The sequence below is a fragment of the Hemiscyllium ocellatum genome, chromosome 18, assembly GCF_020745735.1.
Source record: "Hemiscyllium ocellatum isolate sHemOce1 chromosome 18, sHemOce1.pat.X.cur, whole genome shotgun sequence".
NCBI classification, from domain to species: Eukaryota; Metazoa; Chordata; class Chondrichthyes; order Orectolobiformes; family Hemiscylliidae; genus Hemiscyllium; species Hemiscyllium ocellatum.
The window spans coordinates 43,080,804-43,099,622 of record NC_083418.1 but is presented as its reverse complement, the minus strand read 5'-3'; the positions used below and the strand labels follow the sequence as shown (position 1 = coordinate 43,099,622).

The 18,819-nt window shown below is 42.7% G+C and overlaps 1 protein-coding gene across 1 annotated transcript; it reads right to left on the bottom strand.

Annotated features, from left to right (window-relative positions):
• Positions 1 to 5,651: 5,651 nt before the first annotated feature.
• LOC132824433 (achaete-scute homolog 3-like) lies at positions 5,652 to 8,758 on the bottom strand. The gene is made up of 2 exons (XM_060838916.1): positions 8,674 to 8,758; positions 5,652 to 7,974 (listed from the first exon to the last, which is right to left on the bottom strand). The coding sequence occupies exon 2, from the start codon at positions 7,954 to 7,956 to the stop codon at positions 7,315 to 7,317; it is 642 nt and encodes a 213-aa protein (XP_060694899.1). The 5' UTR covers positions 7,957 to 7,974; positions 8,674 to 8,758; the 3' UTR covers positions 5,652 to 7,314.
• Between the last annotated feature and the right edge of the window lie 10,061 nt (positions 8,759 to 18,819).

Below are 18,819 nucleotides of genomic sequence, written 5' to 3'. Positions count from 1 at the left end.
ACTTTTGCTTTCCCCATCACCACCAGCTGTTTTAGTTTTGTTCGGACCGGATCTTTTTGTGTTCATAGTCTGATATTGTCAGCAAGATAGTGTCCAGAAAGTTTAAAACCAGAATGGACCATTCTAGTGGCGGAACCGCAGGTGATGTATCTGTCAGTAGGAGATGGCTTAAGGCATCCGAATTTGCAACTTGGCCTTTCGGATGTTGTTCCAATTTGTAATTTTATGCATTCAGAATAAGAGCTCACTGCTGAATTCGACCTGAAGCTTTGGGCAGCATGGCTCTGTCCCTTTTGAGTAGCCCTGTCAATGGTTTGTGGCCCATTATTATTACAAATTTAGTCTGTAAAGATATTGGTGGAACTTTCTCACACCAAAGGTGACTGCCAAACCTTCCTTCTTTATTTTCAATTGACATCAGCCAAAGTCAGGGAAGCATACACTATTGGGCGTTCCTCTCCATTGGGCCATCTGTGAGCCAAAACTACCCGATACTGCACAGGGAGGCATCACATGTCAGCTCCACATCTTGATTGGGATCATAGCTGGCCAACACCTTAGATAGCCGCTTCCCTAAAGGCTACATATTGGTTACCAGACCGTTTCCAAGGCTGACCCTTTTTCAATAGCAGATATGAGGATACCAGGGTGGTGGCCAGGTTATGTATGAATTTCCCATAACAATTCACAAACCTAAGGAAAGACCTAAGCTCCGGTACAAATGTGGGAGCCAAGGTACCTTTGACCACACTCACGTTATCTTTCAATGGGTGTAACCCAGTCTTGTTGACTCTGTAGCACAGTAAGTCACTTGGGATGCATGAAAACACCTTTTTCCCTTTTAAGGCATACACCCACCTTGGAGAGATATTTAAGCGTTATGTCTAAGTTCTCTAAATGCCCTATCTTGGTCTTCCAGTTATTAGCATTAGATAAATGGTGACCTGGAGTAGACCTTGTAAAATGTTTTTTATCATCCACTGAAAAAAACTCCACAAAGGCCAATATCCTGTCACCAAGTCACCCTTTATTTGCATGTGCATAGTACAACTCAGCACTGTCCCCATGACTTGTCCTACCTGCCTAGCTCCTTTTCCACCTATCCATTCCACCCTCTCCTCCCTGACCTATCACCTTCATCCCCTCCTCCACTCACCCAATGTACTCTATGCTACTTTCTCCCCACCCCCACCCTCCTCTAGCTTATCTCTCCACACTTCAGGCTCACTGCCTTTATTCCTGATGAAGGGCTTTTGCCCGAAACGTCGATTTCGTTGCACTTTGGATGCTGCCTGAATTGCTGTGCTCTTCCAGCACCACTGATCCAGAATCTGGTTTCCAGCATCTGCAGTCATTGTTTTTACCTCATAGTACATGATACTGACCAGCTAACTCAGAGCAGGCTCCCAGAGTGAGCAGAATCCCTGTCAATCCTATTTATGTCTGTCAGCCAGGGCTCCCCGATCAAACCCGACTAACATCCCCAATAAGGGAGCTCATATTCCAGGTGGAGGTCCACCTGGCTGACCTAATTCTAATCACTACAAAGTCTCCATATGTAAAAAATATCCATTGACATTGGGAGAAAGGAACAAATACTTTTGGGCTGCCAGTGCTAATTTCTCACTGACTTTACCTGCTGCATAACCAATAAATATTTCCAAGTAAGATGGCTCTGAATAAACTATTTAAGTTATTGTTTCATCAATTATTTTCTAGGACACTTTCAGCAAGTGACTTTTGTAGTTTGTGTTAATTGTATATCTGTGGGAATTTTGGGTCATTCCCAATATATTGGATTTGTAGGTAACAGAAAAGGGACCAAATGCCTATCCCTTGAAATACTCAGTGGAGTTTACAATGTCCATAATAGTTTCTTCATCTGCTGTTTGTAAATGAAGGAACATTGCAAGAAGCACTTTCGAATATTAGGACACGATTTGACGCTTTACAGCATAAGGTAGTAATGACATAAAGTAAAAAATGAGGTCTGCAGATGCTGGAGATCACAGCTGCAAATGTGTTGCTGGTCAAAGCACAGCAGGTTAGGCAGCATCTCAGGAATAGAGAATTCGACGTTTCGAGCATAAGCCCTTCATCAGGACATTTGCAGCAGTAATGACATAAAGCCTGGTTTCTATTTATTGTGCAAAAAGCTATCAAAAATTGGAAGATAGATCCGGATAAGAATATGGTTGACTATTCGGCTAATTAATTCCAACTACAGGGATTCAATACACAGCGTTTGCCTAATGCCAATGAATTTGAAAAGCAGTGTACTCTGGATACATTCGAACATTAAGCCACTGGAAGTGATAAACGACGTTTAAGGAATCATTTGAATTTAAAAGATACAGACTGAAATAAGCGTAACAAGACAAATATTACCATCTGCACTGGCTTGACCAGAGTTTCAAATAAAGATTCTTTACCGGCAACAGAATTGTGTCGATAATCCTATTGATTTCGATTTAAGCTAAGTACCACAGATTAAGTGTTCACAAAAGTTGGGTTTAAACTAAAACAGTGAAAGAAAAAATCCCGTTTGAGACATATATATGTTTTAAGCTGTTAAAACAGTCAGGTGTTTTTTTAAAAAAAGGATAGAAGGCAGCTTTAAGGACGGCACGGCGGCTCAGTGGTGAGTCCTGCTACCTCACAGCGGCAGGGACCTGGGTTCGTTTCCGGGCTCGGGCGACTATTTGTGCGGTAATTACACATTCTCCCCCGTAACTGCTGGGTTTCCTCCCACAATCTAAAGATGGGCAGGTTAGGGTGGATTGGCCATGATGAATTGCTCATAATGTTAGGTGCTTTAGTCAGAGGGAAATGGGTCCGGGGGAAGTCAATGCATCCGAATCGTGTCTTTTGTTGGGTCTATGTAAAGTGTTCTGCCAGTTCCAATGCCATCATTCAGTCTAATACAGTGTTAACCAGCAGTTTGTTCTTCACAGTAGCGATGGATTAGTGCCGCTCCTTCAAGAAATAAAGCTTGTGTTTTCAAGCTGGACTATAATCGGGTGTCGTGTGATTATTGACCTTGTCCAACACTAGTACCTCCACACCAAGAAATAACACGAGAGAACGAATTTGCCAAGCCTTTTTTGGCGGCAGGACAATTTGACTGTGAGTTTCCATACAATTCCAGGACAATTTCCTAATGTGAGTTCCAGAGTAAATTTATTCTCCTCAAAGGTTTAGAGGAGAATAAAATCCCCCATAGTCACACCTTTAACCAAATATACCACTTTGGTTGAAGATCTGCGTTCGGAAGGATTAGTCTTTTTATAATTAAATATAATTCCTGAATCGCGCGATTAGTATCTCCATGGAACACCATTAATTTCCGGCCACTCCATTCTGGATTTCAATCACAGTCCCCAGAAACTTTTAACTTGATTTTTAACATGTTTATCCCACGATGTTCATTTAATTAGCTACGTCCTTCTAAACTTCACTCATTTTCATGATACTTATGTTGTGTCCCGTACAGACATTTCAGACTTTAATGTTAGCACAGACCAAAAGGAAAACACATAAAGACAACATACGCTTCTATTCAGTTATTACTCCAGGTTTCGTGACAAGATAGCAAAGTCTCTGAGAAATGGATGTAGGGTGATTAACTTAGTAAAGTTTTAAAATATTGTTTGGGGGGATGGCGCTCAATTCCACTGGCCCTGTCAAAATCCTGTTTACCGTAAGTAGATTTGACAACTTTCAAGTTACCGTCAGAAAATGCCATCGTCCTTGGTTACCGTGTCTTGTAGAAACATAACCACATTCGGGCAGGCTGCAGGTAAAATGCAGGCTGAGATTTGGCAACGGCACAAGAGGCGAAATGGCTTGACTTGAGGGAAAGGAAGTCTGAATTTGAATATCGCCAATTTGGAATTACTATTTCTCAAATTGCATTTTACTGCTAAAAGGGAACAACGATCGCTAACATGTAAGCAACAATTTAAAGACATTTGATTTCAACTAATTTATTTAAATAATCAGCCCTGACCATTTCATGTTTTGCTGTTGGACAGTACCAAATGACAGAAAGCGCTGAGGAAACTCAGCATTGGCTCTGATGAAGACTCGAAACGTTAACTTTTTCTCTCATCAAAGATGTTGCCAGACCTACTGAGTTTCTCCAGTATTCGTGACGCTGTGATTTTAATAGACCCACAATGCCACTGAGAGTGGTCCGGAGAGCCAGTGTGAAGTTTCACAGCGGGCAGTAAGAGCAGAGTTTCTGGCTGCAGTGTATTTCCTGAGCATGTTTAAGTGCGCGTGGCTGTCCAGTGTTTCTGAACAAGAGGTGAGGTGAACAGTGAAAAAGGTACGCAGTGAGGGAGGGGAAGAGAAGTGAGGGGAGTTGGGGGTGAGCTGGGAGTGAGGTGAGCAGGGAGTGGGGTGAGTTGAGAGTGAACTGAATTGGGAATGAAGTGAACAGAGAGTGAGGTGAGCAGTGACTGTGACGAGTTGGGAGTGAGGTGAACAGGGAGTGAGGTGAGTTGGGGGTAAGGCGAGCAGGGAGTGAGGTGAGTATGGAGTGAAGTGAGTTGAGAGGTGAACAGGGACTGGGGTGAGCAGGAACTCGGGTGAGCAGGAAGTGGGGTGAGTTGAGAGGTGAACAGGGGGTGAGGTGAGCAGGAAGTGGGGTGAACAGAGAGTGAGGTGAGCAGGGAGGTAAACATGGAGTGGAGTGAGCAGGGAGTAAGGCGAGCAGAGAGTGAGATGAACAGGGAGTGATGTGAGCAGGGAATGAGGTGAGTTGAGAGGTGAACAGGGAGCGAGGTGAACTGGGAATGGGGTGAGCAGGGTGTGGATGAGTTGGGAGGTGTGCAGGGAGCGAGGTGAGCTGGGAGTGAGGTGAGCAGAGAGTGAGATGTGTTGGGAGTGGGTGAGCAGGGAATGAGGTGAGCAGGGAGTGGGGTGAGCTGGGAGTGGGGTGAACAGCGAGTGGGGTGAGTTGAGAGGTGAACATGGAGTGGGGTGGGCAGGGAAGTGAACAGGCAATTGGGTGAACAAGGAGTGAGGTGAGCAGGGAGTGAGGTGAGCAGGGAGTGAGGTGAGCAGGGAGTGAGGTGAGTTGAGAGGTGAACAGGGAGTGAGGTGAGCAGGGAGTGAGGTGAGCAGGGAGTGGGGTGAGCAGGGAGTGGGGTGAGCAGGGAGTGGAGTGAGCAGGGAGTGAGGTGAACTGGGAATGGGGTGAGCAGGGTGTGGATGAGTTGGGAGGTGTGCAGAGAGTGAGATGTGTTGGGAGTGGGTGAGCAGGGAATGAGGTGAGCAGGGAGTGGGGTGAGCTGGGAGTGGGGTGAACAGGGAGTGGGGTGAGTTGAGAGGTGAACATGGAGTGGGGTGAGCAGGGAGGTGAACAGGCAATTGGTTGAACAAGGAGTGAGGTGAGCAGGGAGTGAGGTGAGTTGGAAGGTGACCAGGGAGTGAGGTGAGCAGGGAGTGAGGTGAGCAGGGGGTGAGGTGAACTGGGAGTGGGGTGGGCAGAGAGAGAGGTGTGTCGGGAGTGGGGTGAGCTGGGACTAGGGTGAGTTGGCAGATGATCAGAATGGGAGCTGATCAGGGAGTCAGGTGAGTTGGGAGTTGAGCAGGTAGTGAGGTGACCAGGGAATATGGTGTATTGGGAAGTGATCAGGGAATGAGGTGAATTGGGAAGCGAAGTGAGCTGGGAGTGGGGTGAGTTGGGAGGTGTACAGGGAATGTGGAGAGTTGGGAGGAGGGTGAGTTGGGAGTGAGGTGAGGGGGAGTGGGGTTAGTTGGGATGTGAGGTGAGCAGGGAGTGAGGTGAGTGGGGACTGGGGTTAGTTGGAATGTGAGCAGTGAATGAGGTGAACAGGAGTTGGTGAGCAGGCAGTGGGTGAATTGGGAGATAAGCAGGGAGGGGGTGAACAGAGAGTAGGTGAATTTGGAGGTGAGCAGGGAGTGAGTGAATGGAGTGGGTGAGCCAGGAGTGGGGTGTGTTGGGAGGTGAACAGGGAATGGGGTGAATTGGGAGGTGAGCAGGGGGTGGTTGTGTTGGGAAGTGAGCAGGGAATGGACTAAATTGAGAGGTGAGCAGGGAGTAGTTGTGTTGGGATGTGAGCAGGGAGTGGGTGAACATGGATTAGAGTGAACAGAGAGTGGGTGAATTGGGAGGTGAGCAGGGAGTGGTTGTGTTGGGAAGTGAGCAGGGAATGGAGTAAATTGAGAGGTGAGCAGGGATTAAGGTGAGTAGGGATTAAGGTGAGTAGGGATTAAGGTGAGCAGGGATTAGGGTGGGCAGGGAGTGGGGTGAATTGGGAGGTGAGCAGGGAGTGGGGTGAATTGGAGGTGAGCAGGGAGTGGGTGAACATGGATTAGACTGAACAGAGAGTGGGTGAATTGGAAGGTGAGCAGGGAGTGGTTGTGTTGGGATGTGAGCAGGGAGTGGGTGAACATGGATTAGAGTGAACAGGGAGTGGGTAAATTGAGAGGTGAGCAGAGAGTGAGTGAACAGGAAGTGGGTGAGCAGGGATTAAGGTGAGTAGGGATTAAGGTGAGTAGGGATAAAGATGAGTAGGGATTAGGGTGGGCAGGGAGTGGGGTGAATTGGGAGGTGAGCAGGGAGTGGGTGAATTGGGAGGTGAGCAGGGAGTGGGTGAATTGGGAGGTGAGCAGGGAGTGGGGTGAATTGGGAGGTGAGCAGGGAGTGGGGTGAGCAGGGAGTGGGTGAATTGGGAGGTGAGCAGGGAGTGGTTGTGTTGGGATGTGAGCAGGGAGTGGGTGAACATGGATTAGAGTGAACAGGGAGTGGGTAAATTGAGAGGTGAGCAGAGAGTGAGTGAACAGGAAGTGGGTGAGCAGGGATTAAGGTGAGTAGGGATAAAGATGAGTAGGGATTAGGGTGGGCAGGGAGTGGGGAGAATTGGGAGGTGAGCAGGGAGTGGGGTGAATTGGGAGGTGAGCAGGGAGTGGGGTGAGCAGGGAGTGGGGTGAATTGGGAGGTGAGCAGGGAGTGGGGAGAATTGGGAGGTGAGCAGGGAGTGGGGAGAATTGGGAGGTGAGCAGGGAGTGGGGAGAATTGGGAGGTGAGCAGGGAGTGGGGAGAATTGGGAGGTGAGCAGGGAGTGGGGTGAATTGGGAGGTGAGCAGGGAGTGGGGTGAATTGGGAGGTGAGCAGGGAGTGGGGTGAATTGGGAGGTGAGCAGGGAGTGGGGTGAATTGGGAGGTGAGCAGGGAGTGGGGTGAATTGGGAGGTGAGCAGGGAGTGGGGTGAGCAGGGAGTGGGTGAATTGGGAGGTGAGCAGGGAGTGAGCTGCGCTGGTTCTTGCTCTCGCCCCCACCGCCTCAGTGGCGGATTTGCCGCTTGCTCGCCCCGTCCCCAGAGGGCGCCCCGGAGGCGGCCCCGTGGGCGGCGGTTTCCAGGGCATCCGTTGCCTGGGAGACGGCGTCGGCGGGCGGCTGGTGCTCGGCGTGCTCCACGCGCACGGCCAGCAGCGCCTGCAGTTCCCGGATGTACTTGATGGCGGCCCGGAGGGTCTCCACTTTACTGAGCCTCTTGTCAGTGAGCTCCTGCGGCAGGTGCTGCCTGAGCTGCGCGTAGCCCTCGTTCACGCACTTCACCCTCTGCCTCTCCCTCTCGTTGCGCTTGCGGATGAAGGCCGGCTCGTAGGAATAGTCGTAGCCCCCTCCGAACGGGCTGGCGAAGGGGAGCGGGGAGTAATAGTGCCAGGTCGGGTAGGCATCGTTTGCAAAGGCATCCGTGCAGGAGCGCTCGGCGCAGGACAGCATTGGCATGTCGTCAGGGTGCCTCAGTCTGGGGGGCTCGGTACACGGGAAACCGGAGAGATCGGCAGGGACCGGTGGAGTCAGTTGCATGCAGGCGGCCTCGCCGAACGTGATCCTCTCCAGCAGACTGTCGTAACTTTCCGCCTCCATCTGATACACGTAACTTTCCGGGGATGCCATCGCCATGGAGCTTTCGATCATATTGGCTGCTGCGCTGTGCTTTGCAGGAGGAAGAAGTCGGGTATAAATTAGTGATTTCATTTTCTTGGATTTGCAATCATTAAGATTTCTTAAAACGAGGGGAACAATATCTAAAGTTCGTAAGAAGTATCGTAACAAACAAAAGGTCCTCTGTAGCTTTCCCCTAAAACTTATCAATGAATTATTAGTGAATACGAATGACTAACTAAAGAGTAACTAATGCTTCCAAATAAACCTGTTGAACTATAACCAGGTATTGTGTGATTTTTAACGTTGTCCACCCCAGTCCAAGTCATAACTAAAGACTATTTGCAGTTCTGAAGAAAAGTTACTGGATCCGACACGTTAACTCTGCTTTCTCTTCACAGATGCTGCCAGACCTGCTGAGTTCCTCCAGCAATTTTTGATTTCGTAGTGGCTGCACTTAACAGCTTTTAAATGTAATATCTCTTCAATATGAATTCGATTCATATATAAGGTATTCATTATTATTTATCAATAAATCAAGCATTCATTTCTGTAGGGTGTAATTAAATAGCACAAATCAGTGATAAAACTCATATGGTTTATAGGATATTTTACAAGGTAGAAATTCCGTTGAATTTAGTGTAAACAATTATTTGATTAATCACTGGAACACATGAGGTAATGCATCATGCATTTGTTTAGAATCTCATACTTAAAAGTAGCGCAGAGTATTAAAGTAATAAATCTTACCTGGAACGTATTGGAGAATAATATCTGGACACAGTTCACTAGAGGCAAAATAAAGTTGGACTGGTCGTAGAATCCATAAACAACCAGTTTATGAGCTATTACAGAATAGCTCGAGGCTAGTTCAATCTGCAATGTTGTGGTTCAGTTTTTATTGGAACCAGTTTAGATACGTATCATTTTACATTACAGTCAACCTGTTGCAGGATTTTGGCGTTTGCAAATTATTATGTATAAAGCAGGCTTTTTAACTTTCAATATGTGTACACTGATTTCGTCTTGTCAACCTTACAATCTATTTGTGTAGCAATTGTCAAAATTGTGAATTAAATTTCAGATTCTTAATAAAATTTGATCTGTGAAGGAATTTCCTTGTGGTATTGGGTGTCAGATACGTCATGATAGTAAACGAATTGGTCATTTACTTTCATTCAGCTTCTGTCAGTTTTAAACGATTGTTGTACCAATACTCTTCCCCCTTCACCGCCCTTTTGCATTCACTTTTAACTGGTATCCAGTAACTTCAGTTCTGAGGAATTAGCCCTCCACCCGAAATGTTAATTTAGTTCTTCTAGTGGGTGGACAATCTAAAGTGCCAGAATAGTGCATATCACATCAACGCATCCTCTAGAGTGTGCATTCAAACTACAAAGACGTAGATGCAGAAACCGTTGCATTTCAATCTGTTGGGCCAGTCGATTTTTTTAAAGGCCGATGGTTTTATTTACACTCCAGTTATACAGTGAACCCCACGTCAAGTAAAGTGTAATTTGGCTATTCTATCAAAATAAAAGTAGCATCAGACACTCATATGCATTATCATTATTTTGGCGTTGATTTTAGTGTTTTAACTGCAGGCAATGCAAAGCAGCATTAAAATATTGTTTAATTATGTCGAAGTTACCAAGAGCCAACTGTTAACGTTAAAATGTATTTAGCATGTGGATGCCGGCGATAAAAGCTCTGCTCATTGAGCACCGCCGCATCAGGAGACGCAACCAAAGAAGCAAATCTGCAATCTTTCGGTTTTGAGGCAGAGTTAGAAGCATGACTGTGCTCTGCACTTGCAAGTTAAGTTCAATCAGAAGAGTCGAGTGATGTGCCAAAACAGTCAAAAGCAAATAATGTTATTTTTAAGTCAGAATGGGTCCGGAGTGTTGACTCCATAGTTCTTCTACAGCAAATTGATCGAGAATTGTCACCCATTTGTGTGAAACTTGCCTTATTGATTTCCCTGAATAAATTGTTCCCGCCCTTTTATGTCTCTCAACAACCACCTGTCTTAGTGTACTAAAATCATGGTCTGACAGCGGTTGTTTCTCTGCGTGCTGTTATCATGATGGAATCATTGTCAATGTCATTAGTAACAGCACTGGGCAATTAATGCTGGCCTATTTTAAAAAAAACACTTTGAAGGGCTTATGGTTGAAACGTTGACTCTTCACCTCCTCGGATGCTGCCTGGCTTGTCATGCTTTTCCAGTACCACACTTTTCGACTTCTGAAACTGAATAGGCTCAGGCTTTTTTTGGAGATCTATAATCTTTCAAAATGAGTTAGGAGAGAAAATACATTTTACTCACTGAACTGGATGAATAAACGTCATTTTTTTTGTGACCGGACAACAAGCCAATGTATTTGACAGTATCATGTTGTTCGTTGCTAATCGATGGCCAAACTATGGCAGAAATGAACTGTAAAAAATCTCCCAAATAACATCATGAACCAAACTTCATGGTGTAGCATGAAGTCATATACATCAGCAGGTTCTAGGTTTCTCTTAAAGTTTCAGAGAAGTCTTTAAACGAGTTTGTATCTCAGTTCAACAATGAAAACTGTATGCATATTAACCGAGAACATTTTGATGACACTGCTTATTAGATATTCACACAGATTCACTCTTTCAGCTTATATGTAAAGAATGACTGATGCCTTCTGTATTGGAAGAATGTCAGTCTTCGTGAATTCATCCTGTTTTCTGCCTGTTCCTTATGTAGGTAGATCAAAGAGAAATCCCTTCAAGTGCAGTTTTGTAGTTTAGCATGGATACATCAATTGAGAGAAATCAATTGTGAAAGTTGAAAATCAGAGGATATAAAATCATTTAACTTATGATACATGTAATTAGTTTATACTTCTCATGATTTGTGCAAAGATAACTTTTATTTTATTTTGGACTGTGGACTAAAAATAGGAAAATATGCTGTTTTCAACCAAAGAAAATGTGTGAGATGTTTAGAGTTTTATAAACAAGTTATTGGAACATGTTGAGAGTTTTTCTACAGTGTTCCCTTATTCATGCAGTGAGGGATCATTCCAGAAAGCATGGCACTGTTTGCCCAGAGACAGTCTTTTGATTTGTTTTGAATTGGACCAGTTGTAATGGGCAAAAAGGGTATCAGAATACATGTACAAACAGCCACTTGATTGGGTGTGGTCAATAAACCTCTAGCCAGCAAAGAGAAAACACCTAAATCTCTCTTTCACTTCCATATAGAGAAGTAACAGAAATCTCCTTGTAGCTGTACTGCTTCAATATTTCACTGTCAACTGCTCTCTACAAATTCCCTTGTTGAAAAAGACAAAAACAAAACTCACTTTCAGAGGCACTGAAAAAGCAGATCCTTAACCATTAAATGAAAGATTGAGAATTGGTGTATTCACAACCTTGCCTCATTAGTAAGATGTTCAAGGATATTAAAAAAAAGAAATAAATTAACTCAACACATATGATCCAGACTGGTGCCAGAACTGTGCTTCTCTGGCTTTTTATCTTTCCCCAACGCGCACATAATATTTGTATACTGTCTTGACTCTGTGTGCATCGATTTGCATGTGAATGGGAATGTTAAAAAGGTGTGGAGTTTAACTTATAGAGTTGTAAGTTGGCAATTCATGTTTCTTTCTTATCATTGGCTAAGAAAGGTTTGATTACAATAAAATTATTTTCTTGTTAATGAAAAGCCTAGTATACACATTTGTATCCTGAATTAGAATTGGGCAATTCAGTGGTTTGATCAAATTTTCATATTTGTGATTTCCATGCAGTAAGTCTTGATATTTGATTAATATTGTTATGTTCTGTTCTAAGAGCAGAAATAGCATTGGTTCAGTGGTAACAGAGACAGCTTTGAGTTAAACATTTGTGTGTTTAGCATTGCTCCAAAAATGTAGGGTCATTGAGCATGGAAACAGACACTTTGGTCCAAAGAGTCCATGTCACCATGTTCCAAAACTAAATGCGTCCCTCTTGTATACATTTGGCTCGTGTTCCTCCAAACCTTTCTTATTTATATTTAGCCAAATGTCTTTTAAATCTTGTTACTGTACCTCCATCCATACTTCCTCTGGTAGTTCATTCCATGCACAAACCACTATGTAAAAATTTTGGCCCTTGTGTCCTTTTTAAAATTTTCTCCTCTCACCTTAAAAATATGCCCCCTAGTTTTGAACTCCACTACTTTTGGCAAAAGACCCTTGCTACTCAGATTATTTATGTCCCTCATGATTTTATACGCCTCTATAAGGTCACCCCATAACTTCCGATGCTTCAGTGAAAAAAGTTCCTGCATATACAGTTTATTTTCACTCCTAGCAATTTCCTGGTAAATCCTTTCTGAACCCTCTCCAATTTAGTAATATCCTTTCATAGCAGGGTGACCAGAACTGCACATTGGCCTCACAAACATCCTGTATAACCTTAACATGACATCCCAACTCCTATATTTAAAGGTATGAGCAATGATACAAGCATGTTAAAAACGTTTTAAATATCTTGTTTACCTGTCATACCAATTTCAAAGAATTATGTATGTGAACCCAGAAGTCTCTGTATTCTACAAGACTATCCAGGGCCATATCATTAATTATATAACTCCTGCCTTTGTTTTACCAAAATGTAATACCTTGCTTTTACCCAAATTGCATTCCATCTGCCACCCCTCAACCCATTGACCCAATTGATCAAGTTCTGTTTGTAATCCTAGATAATCTTCTTCACTGTCCACTACATCATCAATTTTTGTGTCATCCACAAACCTAGTAATCATGCCTCCTATATTCCCATTCAAATCATTCATATAATGACAAACAAAAGTGACCGAGTACCAGTCCCTGTGGAATACTGCTGGTCACAGGCCTCCAGACTGAAAAAACAACCATCTACTGCCACCCTCTGTCTCCTATCAAGCAAATTTTGTATCCAATGGGAAAGCTCACCCTGAATCCCACGTGATCTAACTTTACTAATTAGTCTACCACACAAACCTTGTCAAAGGCTTTGCTAAAACCATGTAAACAGAATCTATCCCTCTGCCCATATCAATCTTTTTCATTACTTCCTCAAAAAACTCAAATCAAGTTCTACAGTCATAGAGGTATACAGAACAGAAACAGATCCTTCAATCCAACTCATCCATGCTGACCAGAAATCCAAAATTAATCTAGTCCTATTAGCCAGAACTTGGCCCATATCCCTCTAAACCCTTCCTATTCATGTACCCATCCAGATGCCTTCTAAATGTTGTAATTGTCCCAGCCTGCCACCGCTTTTTCGGGCAGCACATTCCATATACGTACCACCCTCTGTGTGAAACAATTGCCCCTTAGGTCCCTTTTAAATCTTACCCCTCTCACTCTAAACCTGTGCTCTTTCATTCTGGACTCCCCCCACCCCAGGGAAAAGATCTTATTTAATTATGCCCTATTCATGCCCCTCATGATTTTATAAATCTTTATAAAGTAACCCCACAGCCTCTGACACTCCACGGGAAACAGCCCCAGCCTATTCAACCTTTCCCTATAGCCTAAATCCTCCAACCCTGGCATAATCCTTGTAAATCTTTTCTCAATCCTTTAAAGTTTCACAACATTCTTCGTTTAGGAGGAAGACCAGAATTGCACAAAATATTCCAAACATGCCCGAACCAACGTCCTGTATAGCCGCAATATGACCTCTCATCTCCTATACATGATGCTCTAACCAATAACGGAAAGCTTACCAAATGCCTTCTTCACTATCTATCTACCTACAACTCCACTTTCAAGGAACTATGGACTTGCAGTCCAAGGTCTCTTTGTTCAGCAACACTTCCCAGGTCCTTACCATTAAGTGTATAAATCCTGCCCTGATTTGCCTTTCCAAAATGCAGCCATTTATCTAAATTAAACTCCATCTGCCACTCCTTGGCCCATTTGCCCACCTGCTCAAGGTTCCGTTGTACTCTGGGGTAACCTTCTTCGCTGCCAACTACACCTCCAATTTTGGTGTCATTTGCAAGCTAACTAATTATACCTCCCATGATCAAATCATTTTTGTAAAATCAGTGGACCCAGCACCGAACCTTGTGGCACACCACTGGTCACAGGCCTCCAGGTTACAATTGTCTCACACACAACCATGCAGATTATTCCTGATCATCTTTGCCTCTCCAAATGCTTGTACATCCTATGTTTCAGAATCACCTCCAACAACTTACCCACAACTGGTCAGACTCACAGGTCTACAATTCCCAGATTTCTCCGTACAGCCTTTCTTAAATAAAGGCACATTACTCACCCTCCAGTTCTCCGGCATCTTACCCATGGTTATAGATGATACAAATATTTCTGCCATGGGCCCTGAAATTACTTCCCTAACTTCACACACATTTTGGGATACACTCATTCAGGTCCTGAAGATTTATCAACTTTTATGTTTTTTGAGGTCTCCAACAGTTCTCTACTATAATGTGAACTGCTTTCAAAACATCAATATTTATTTCTCCAGGTTCTCTAGCCTCTGTTTCCTTCTCCACAGTAAACGCTGACATGAAATATTCATTTAGTATAATTTCTATCTCCTGAGGTTCACACACCTTGTTGATATTCAAGGGCCTCTATTCTCTCTCTCTTGTTGTTCGTTTGCTCTTCATGTACTTGGATAATCTTTGGACTATCCTTAATCTTATCTGCTAAGGCAATCTTGTATCCTCTTTGCCCTCCTGGTGTTCTCTTAAGAATGCTCCTACACTCTTTATAATCTCTAAGCGATTCATTTCATCCCAGATGTCCAGATCTAATATATGACTTTCCTTTTCTTGGCTAGAACCTCAATATCTTTATTCATCCATTGTTCCCTACTCTTACCAGTCTTACTCTTCACCCTGACAGGAATATAATGCCTCTGAACTCTTGTTATCATACTTCTGAAACCCTCCCACTTGTTAGACGTCCCTTTACCTGCAAACAGTCTTGTCCTATTCACTTTTGAAAGTTCTTGTCTCATGCCATAAACATTTGCCTTACTTCAATTAAGAACTTGAACTTTTATGGAAGGCTTTTCCATAACTATTTTAAAACTAATAGAATTATGATCACTAGTCCCAAAGGTTCAATCGCTTGCCCTACCTTATTTCCCAAAAGAAGGTAAAGTTTTGCTTCTTTTCTAGTACATACATTTACATATTGATTAAGACTTTTTTTTGAACACATATGGTAAATTCCTCACTATCCAAGTCTTTAACACAATCCCAGTCAATGTTTGGAAAATGAAAACTCCCTACTTTTATAACCCTATTATTCTTACATACATCTGAGATCTCTACACTTTTGATCCTTAATTTCCCTCTGACAATGAGTGGGCCTATAGCACAATTCTATCAAGGTGATCATCCCTTTCTCATTTCTAATTTCTTGTATAATTTCACTGGAGCTCCCTCAAAAAAATCATAATCACAGTAGTAATGTTTTCCTTAATCAAAAATGCCACACCCTCTCCTCTCTTGCCTCCCTTTCTATCCTTCCCACAGCATTTAAAACTCAATGATGGTGACATAGTGGTAACCCCCCTGAGTGAGTAACCAAGCTTAATGCTCTGGGTTAATGGATCACAGACCAATAATGAAATGTAGAATTCAACTAATAAATCTTGAAAGGAATGTTGGTGATGATGATACCATTGTCTATTCTCATAAAAATCCATCTGGATCATTGATGTAATTTAGAAAGGAAAATCTGCCATCCTCACCTGATCTTGTCCAGATTTGAATCCAAAACAATAGGAGCATGGTTGACTCTTAACAGTTTCAGAAATGGTCCAGCAAGACACTCAGTAGACCCTAACCATAAAAAAATCTGTCAAAAGAAATGAACCTGGATGGATAATCAATTCATTAAACTAGGCATTGGAAACAACAACAGCACACTTAGCCTGGTCTGACGAGTTAGTGGTTACCACTGCTGCCTCACAGCGCCAGTTTAGAACACCCAATCTAGACTCCAGTCCAGCGCAGTACTGAAAGTTTGCCTCGTGGTCAGCTGTACTATCTTTCTGGGGCAAAAGTGAGGACTGCAGATGCAGGAAACCAGAATCTAGATTAGAGTGGTGCTGGAAAAGCACAGCAGGTCAGGCAGCATCCAAGCAGCAGGAAAATTGACATTTTGGGCAAAAGCCCTTCATCAGGAATAGAGGCAGGGAGCCTCCAGGGTGGAGAGATAAATGGTGGTGGTGAGGTGGGGGGAGGGAAATGGGGGTGAGACTGGGGAGACGGTAGCGAAGAGTACAATAGATGAATGGGCGTGGAGATAGAGGTGATTGGTCAAATGCTACTTTCCCCCACCCTCCTCTTTGACCTATTACCTCTATCCCCATGCCCATTCACCTAGTGTACTCTTTGCTACCTTCTCCCCAGCCAAATGCTAAATGGGTCTATGTCTATCCTGTAAGGTACACAGAAATGGTCCTTTCCCAAGAAGGGTGAGGCTTTCCTGCTGCTCTGGCTCTCATCTGTGTTGCTGAGTTCCTAGTTCTGGTGACTTTGCCACAATTCTCTCTTATCATTCCACATGTTATCTGAATACTAATATTAATTCTGTTAACATTTCAGCTCAATTACTTGCATCTCAGTTTCAATGTAACTGATTCTTTTTACAGATGCTGTGAAACTTTATTATTTCCGGTCCTTTTCTGTTTTTATTTCGGACTTTCATAACCTGAAGTATTTTTCTTTTGCTTCCAAATGTTTGTTGGAATTTCTTTGAGCAGAAAATGAAGAACTGCAGATGCTGGAGATCAGAGTTGAAGAGTGCGGTGCTGGAAAAGCACAGCTGGTCGGGCAGCATCTAAGAAGCACGAGAGTCAATGTTTCGAGCATAAGCTCCTCCAAGTCTGATATACAGCTTATGCTCGAAACATCGAATCTCCTGCCTCTCAGATGCTGCCTGACTGACTGTGCTTTTCCAGCACCACACTCTGTGATTCTGTACTTTCTTTGAGTCTATTACAATTTCACTGAATATTCACATATAGCAGCAATGGTATATCTTGTTAAATAGTGAACAAATACAGCCAAAGCAGAGGGAGTAAAATGTATATAAAGTATTATAAGGTAAAGTATTACATCGGAGAATGTAGTGCAACACATCTGGATGATTTTAAATAAAATCTTGCTGGGGACAAATTAGAAAGACAGAATAGTTCCAAACTTTGTGGAACTTGCTTTATTTATCATTAAGTAGGAAACTGGATCATTCCTAATAAAAGGATAAACTTTACTTGTACTATTATTTGAAAACATACAGAAGTGATCATATCGAAACAAGGAATACATTTATGGAAGTGTGAAGAGACAAGCGATTAAAATGGACAAAGGCAGACCCTCAGGCTAGATTTTGTACTCAGTTAATGTCTTCATTGAAAAGATTATGAATCATGAATTTTAAGGACTGATACTTGTTTGAACTGGTTTAGAAATAGTACTCAAAATTGTTCTGTCAGAAAGGAACATAGAACTACTTTCTAAATCAGTAGTTTAACATCAGCAGTTGAAAGAATTTCAGTGCCAATAGTATCATGATCAAAAGTAATCCATCAAATTTATTCGTGGAAGATAACCTTTAAAATTATTTATAACAATAATTCAACTAAGACAGTGTTGGGACCTAGCATATAATCACTCAATATTAAATCCATTTAACTTAAAAACTGCTTTATGTGACTACAAGGTTTCAGAATGGCTTGTTTGACGCCCCCAAAGTTACGGAGAATTCTCATTGGGCAGTTCATGATAGATTGTTTCCAGTGGACGGTAAGATGATAATAAGAGGGCACAAATTAAAAATGTCAAAACAAAGGTAAAAACTATAGTTGCATGACATCAGTTAATTATTGAGAATTCTTTGTTGCAACAGTAGCCATTAACATTTTTAAATGTGAATTGGATGGTTGCATGAAAAGAGAATATAGAAGAGAAGGTCAGTGAAATAGTTAACAGTTTTATGATTTAATGAGGTACTGTAGTCCTGTTATGCTGTGAAGATGTGTTCTAGTCATAACTTCATAAAGTTCCTGTGAAATTGTATATATTTTAAAACAAATACACACAAGATGGCTGCCAAGCATCAAGTGATCTTCTGCATTTATTCAAAAAGGACCACCTGAAGCTTCCAGAAAATTCTAATTGAATAACTTTGGATGTGCCTCACCACACCCCCAAATTGAATTGATATGCCAAGATTAGCCATTCCATCCACTGACTTCATCTATACTTCCTGCTGCCTTGGGAAAACAACCAACATAATCAAAGACTCCTCCCACACCGATTATACTCTCTTCCACCTTCTTTCATCAGGCAGAAGGTATAAAAGTTTGAATATACATACAAATAGATTCAAGAACAACTTCCTCCCACTACTGTCACTTTTGAATGGACCTCTCAAATGTTAATTCTGATCTCTCTTACTGCACCTTCTCTGCGGCTGTAACACTACTCTGCACGGTGTTCTGCTACCTTGATGCTCTTTGTAGGATAGGATCTGTCTGTATAGCTCGCAATGCAACACTTTTCACTGTATTTCAATACATGTGACAACCATAAATCAATCAAATTAAGATTTTATAACTAAACCTCTGGGAGCTGTCTGTTTTATCAAAAATCTAATGTCAGCAGACCTTCAAACTTGTCATCTCCAAGATCAATGCTTGTCAAAGGTGGGCGAAGAGATTACTTATGCCTGAAATAAGTGTTAAAGACCATCATCCGCCTCCTATTGTATATCAATGACCTTTAAGCCATTTGATATGGACAATGACAATGATTACGTGACTGAAACTGGCCTCTGATATTGAAAAGCTTTATTATTCAAGACCCAGGAAATGGCTTATGCAATGTGA

Coding starts and splice junctions, on each gene's coding strand:
- LOC132824433 (XM_060838916.1), bottom strand. CDS start 7,956: ATGATCGAAAGCTCCATGGCGATGGCATCCCCGGAAAGTTACGTGTAT.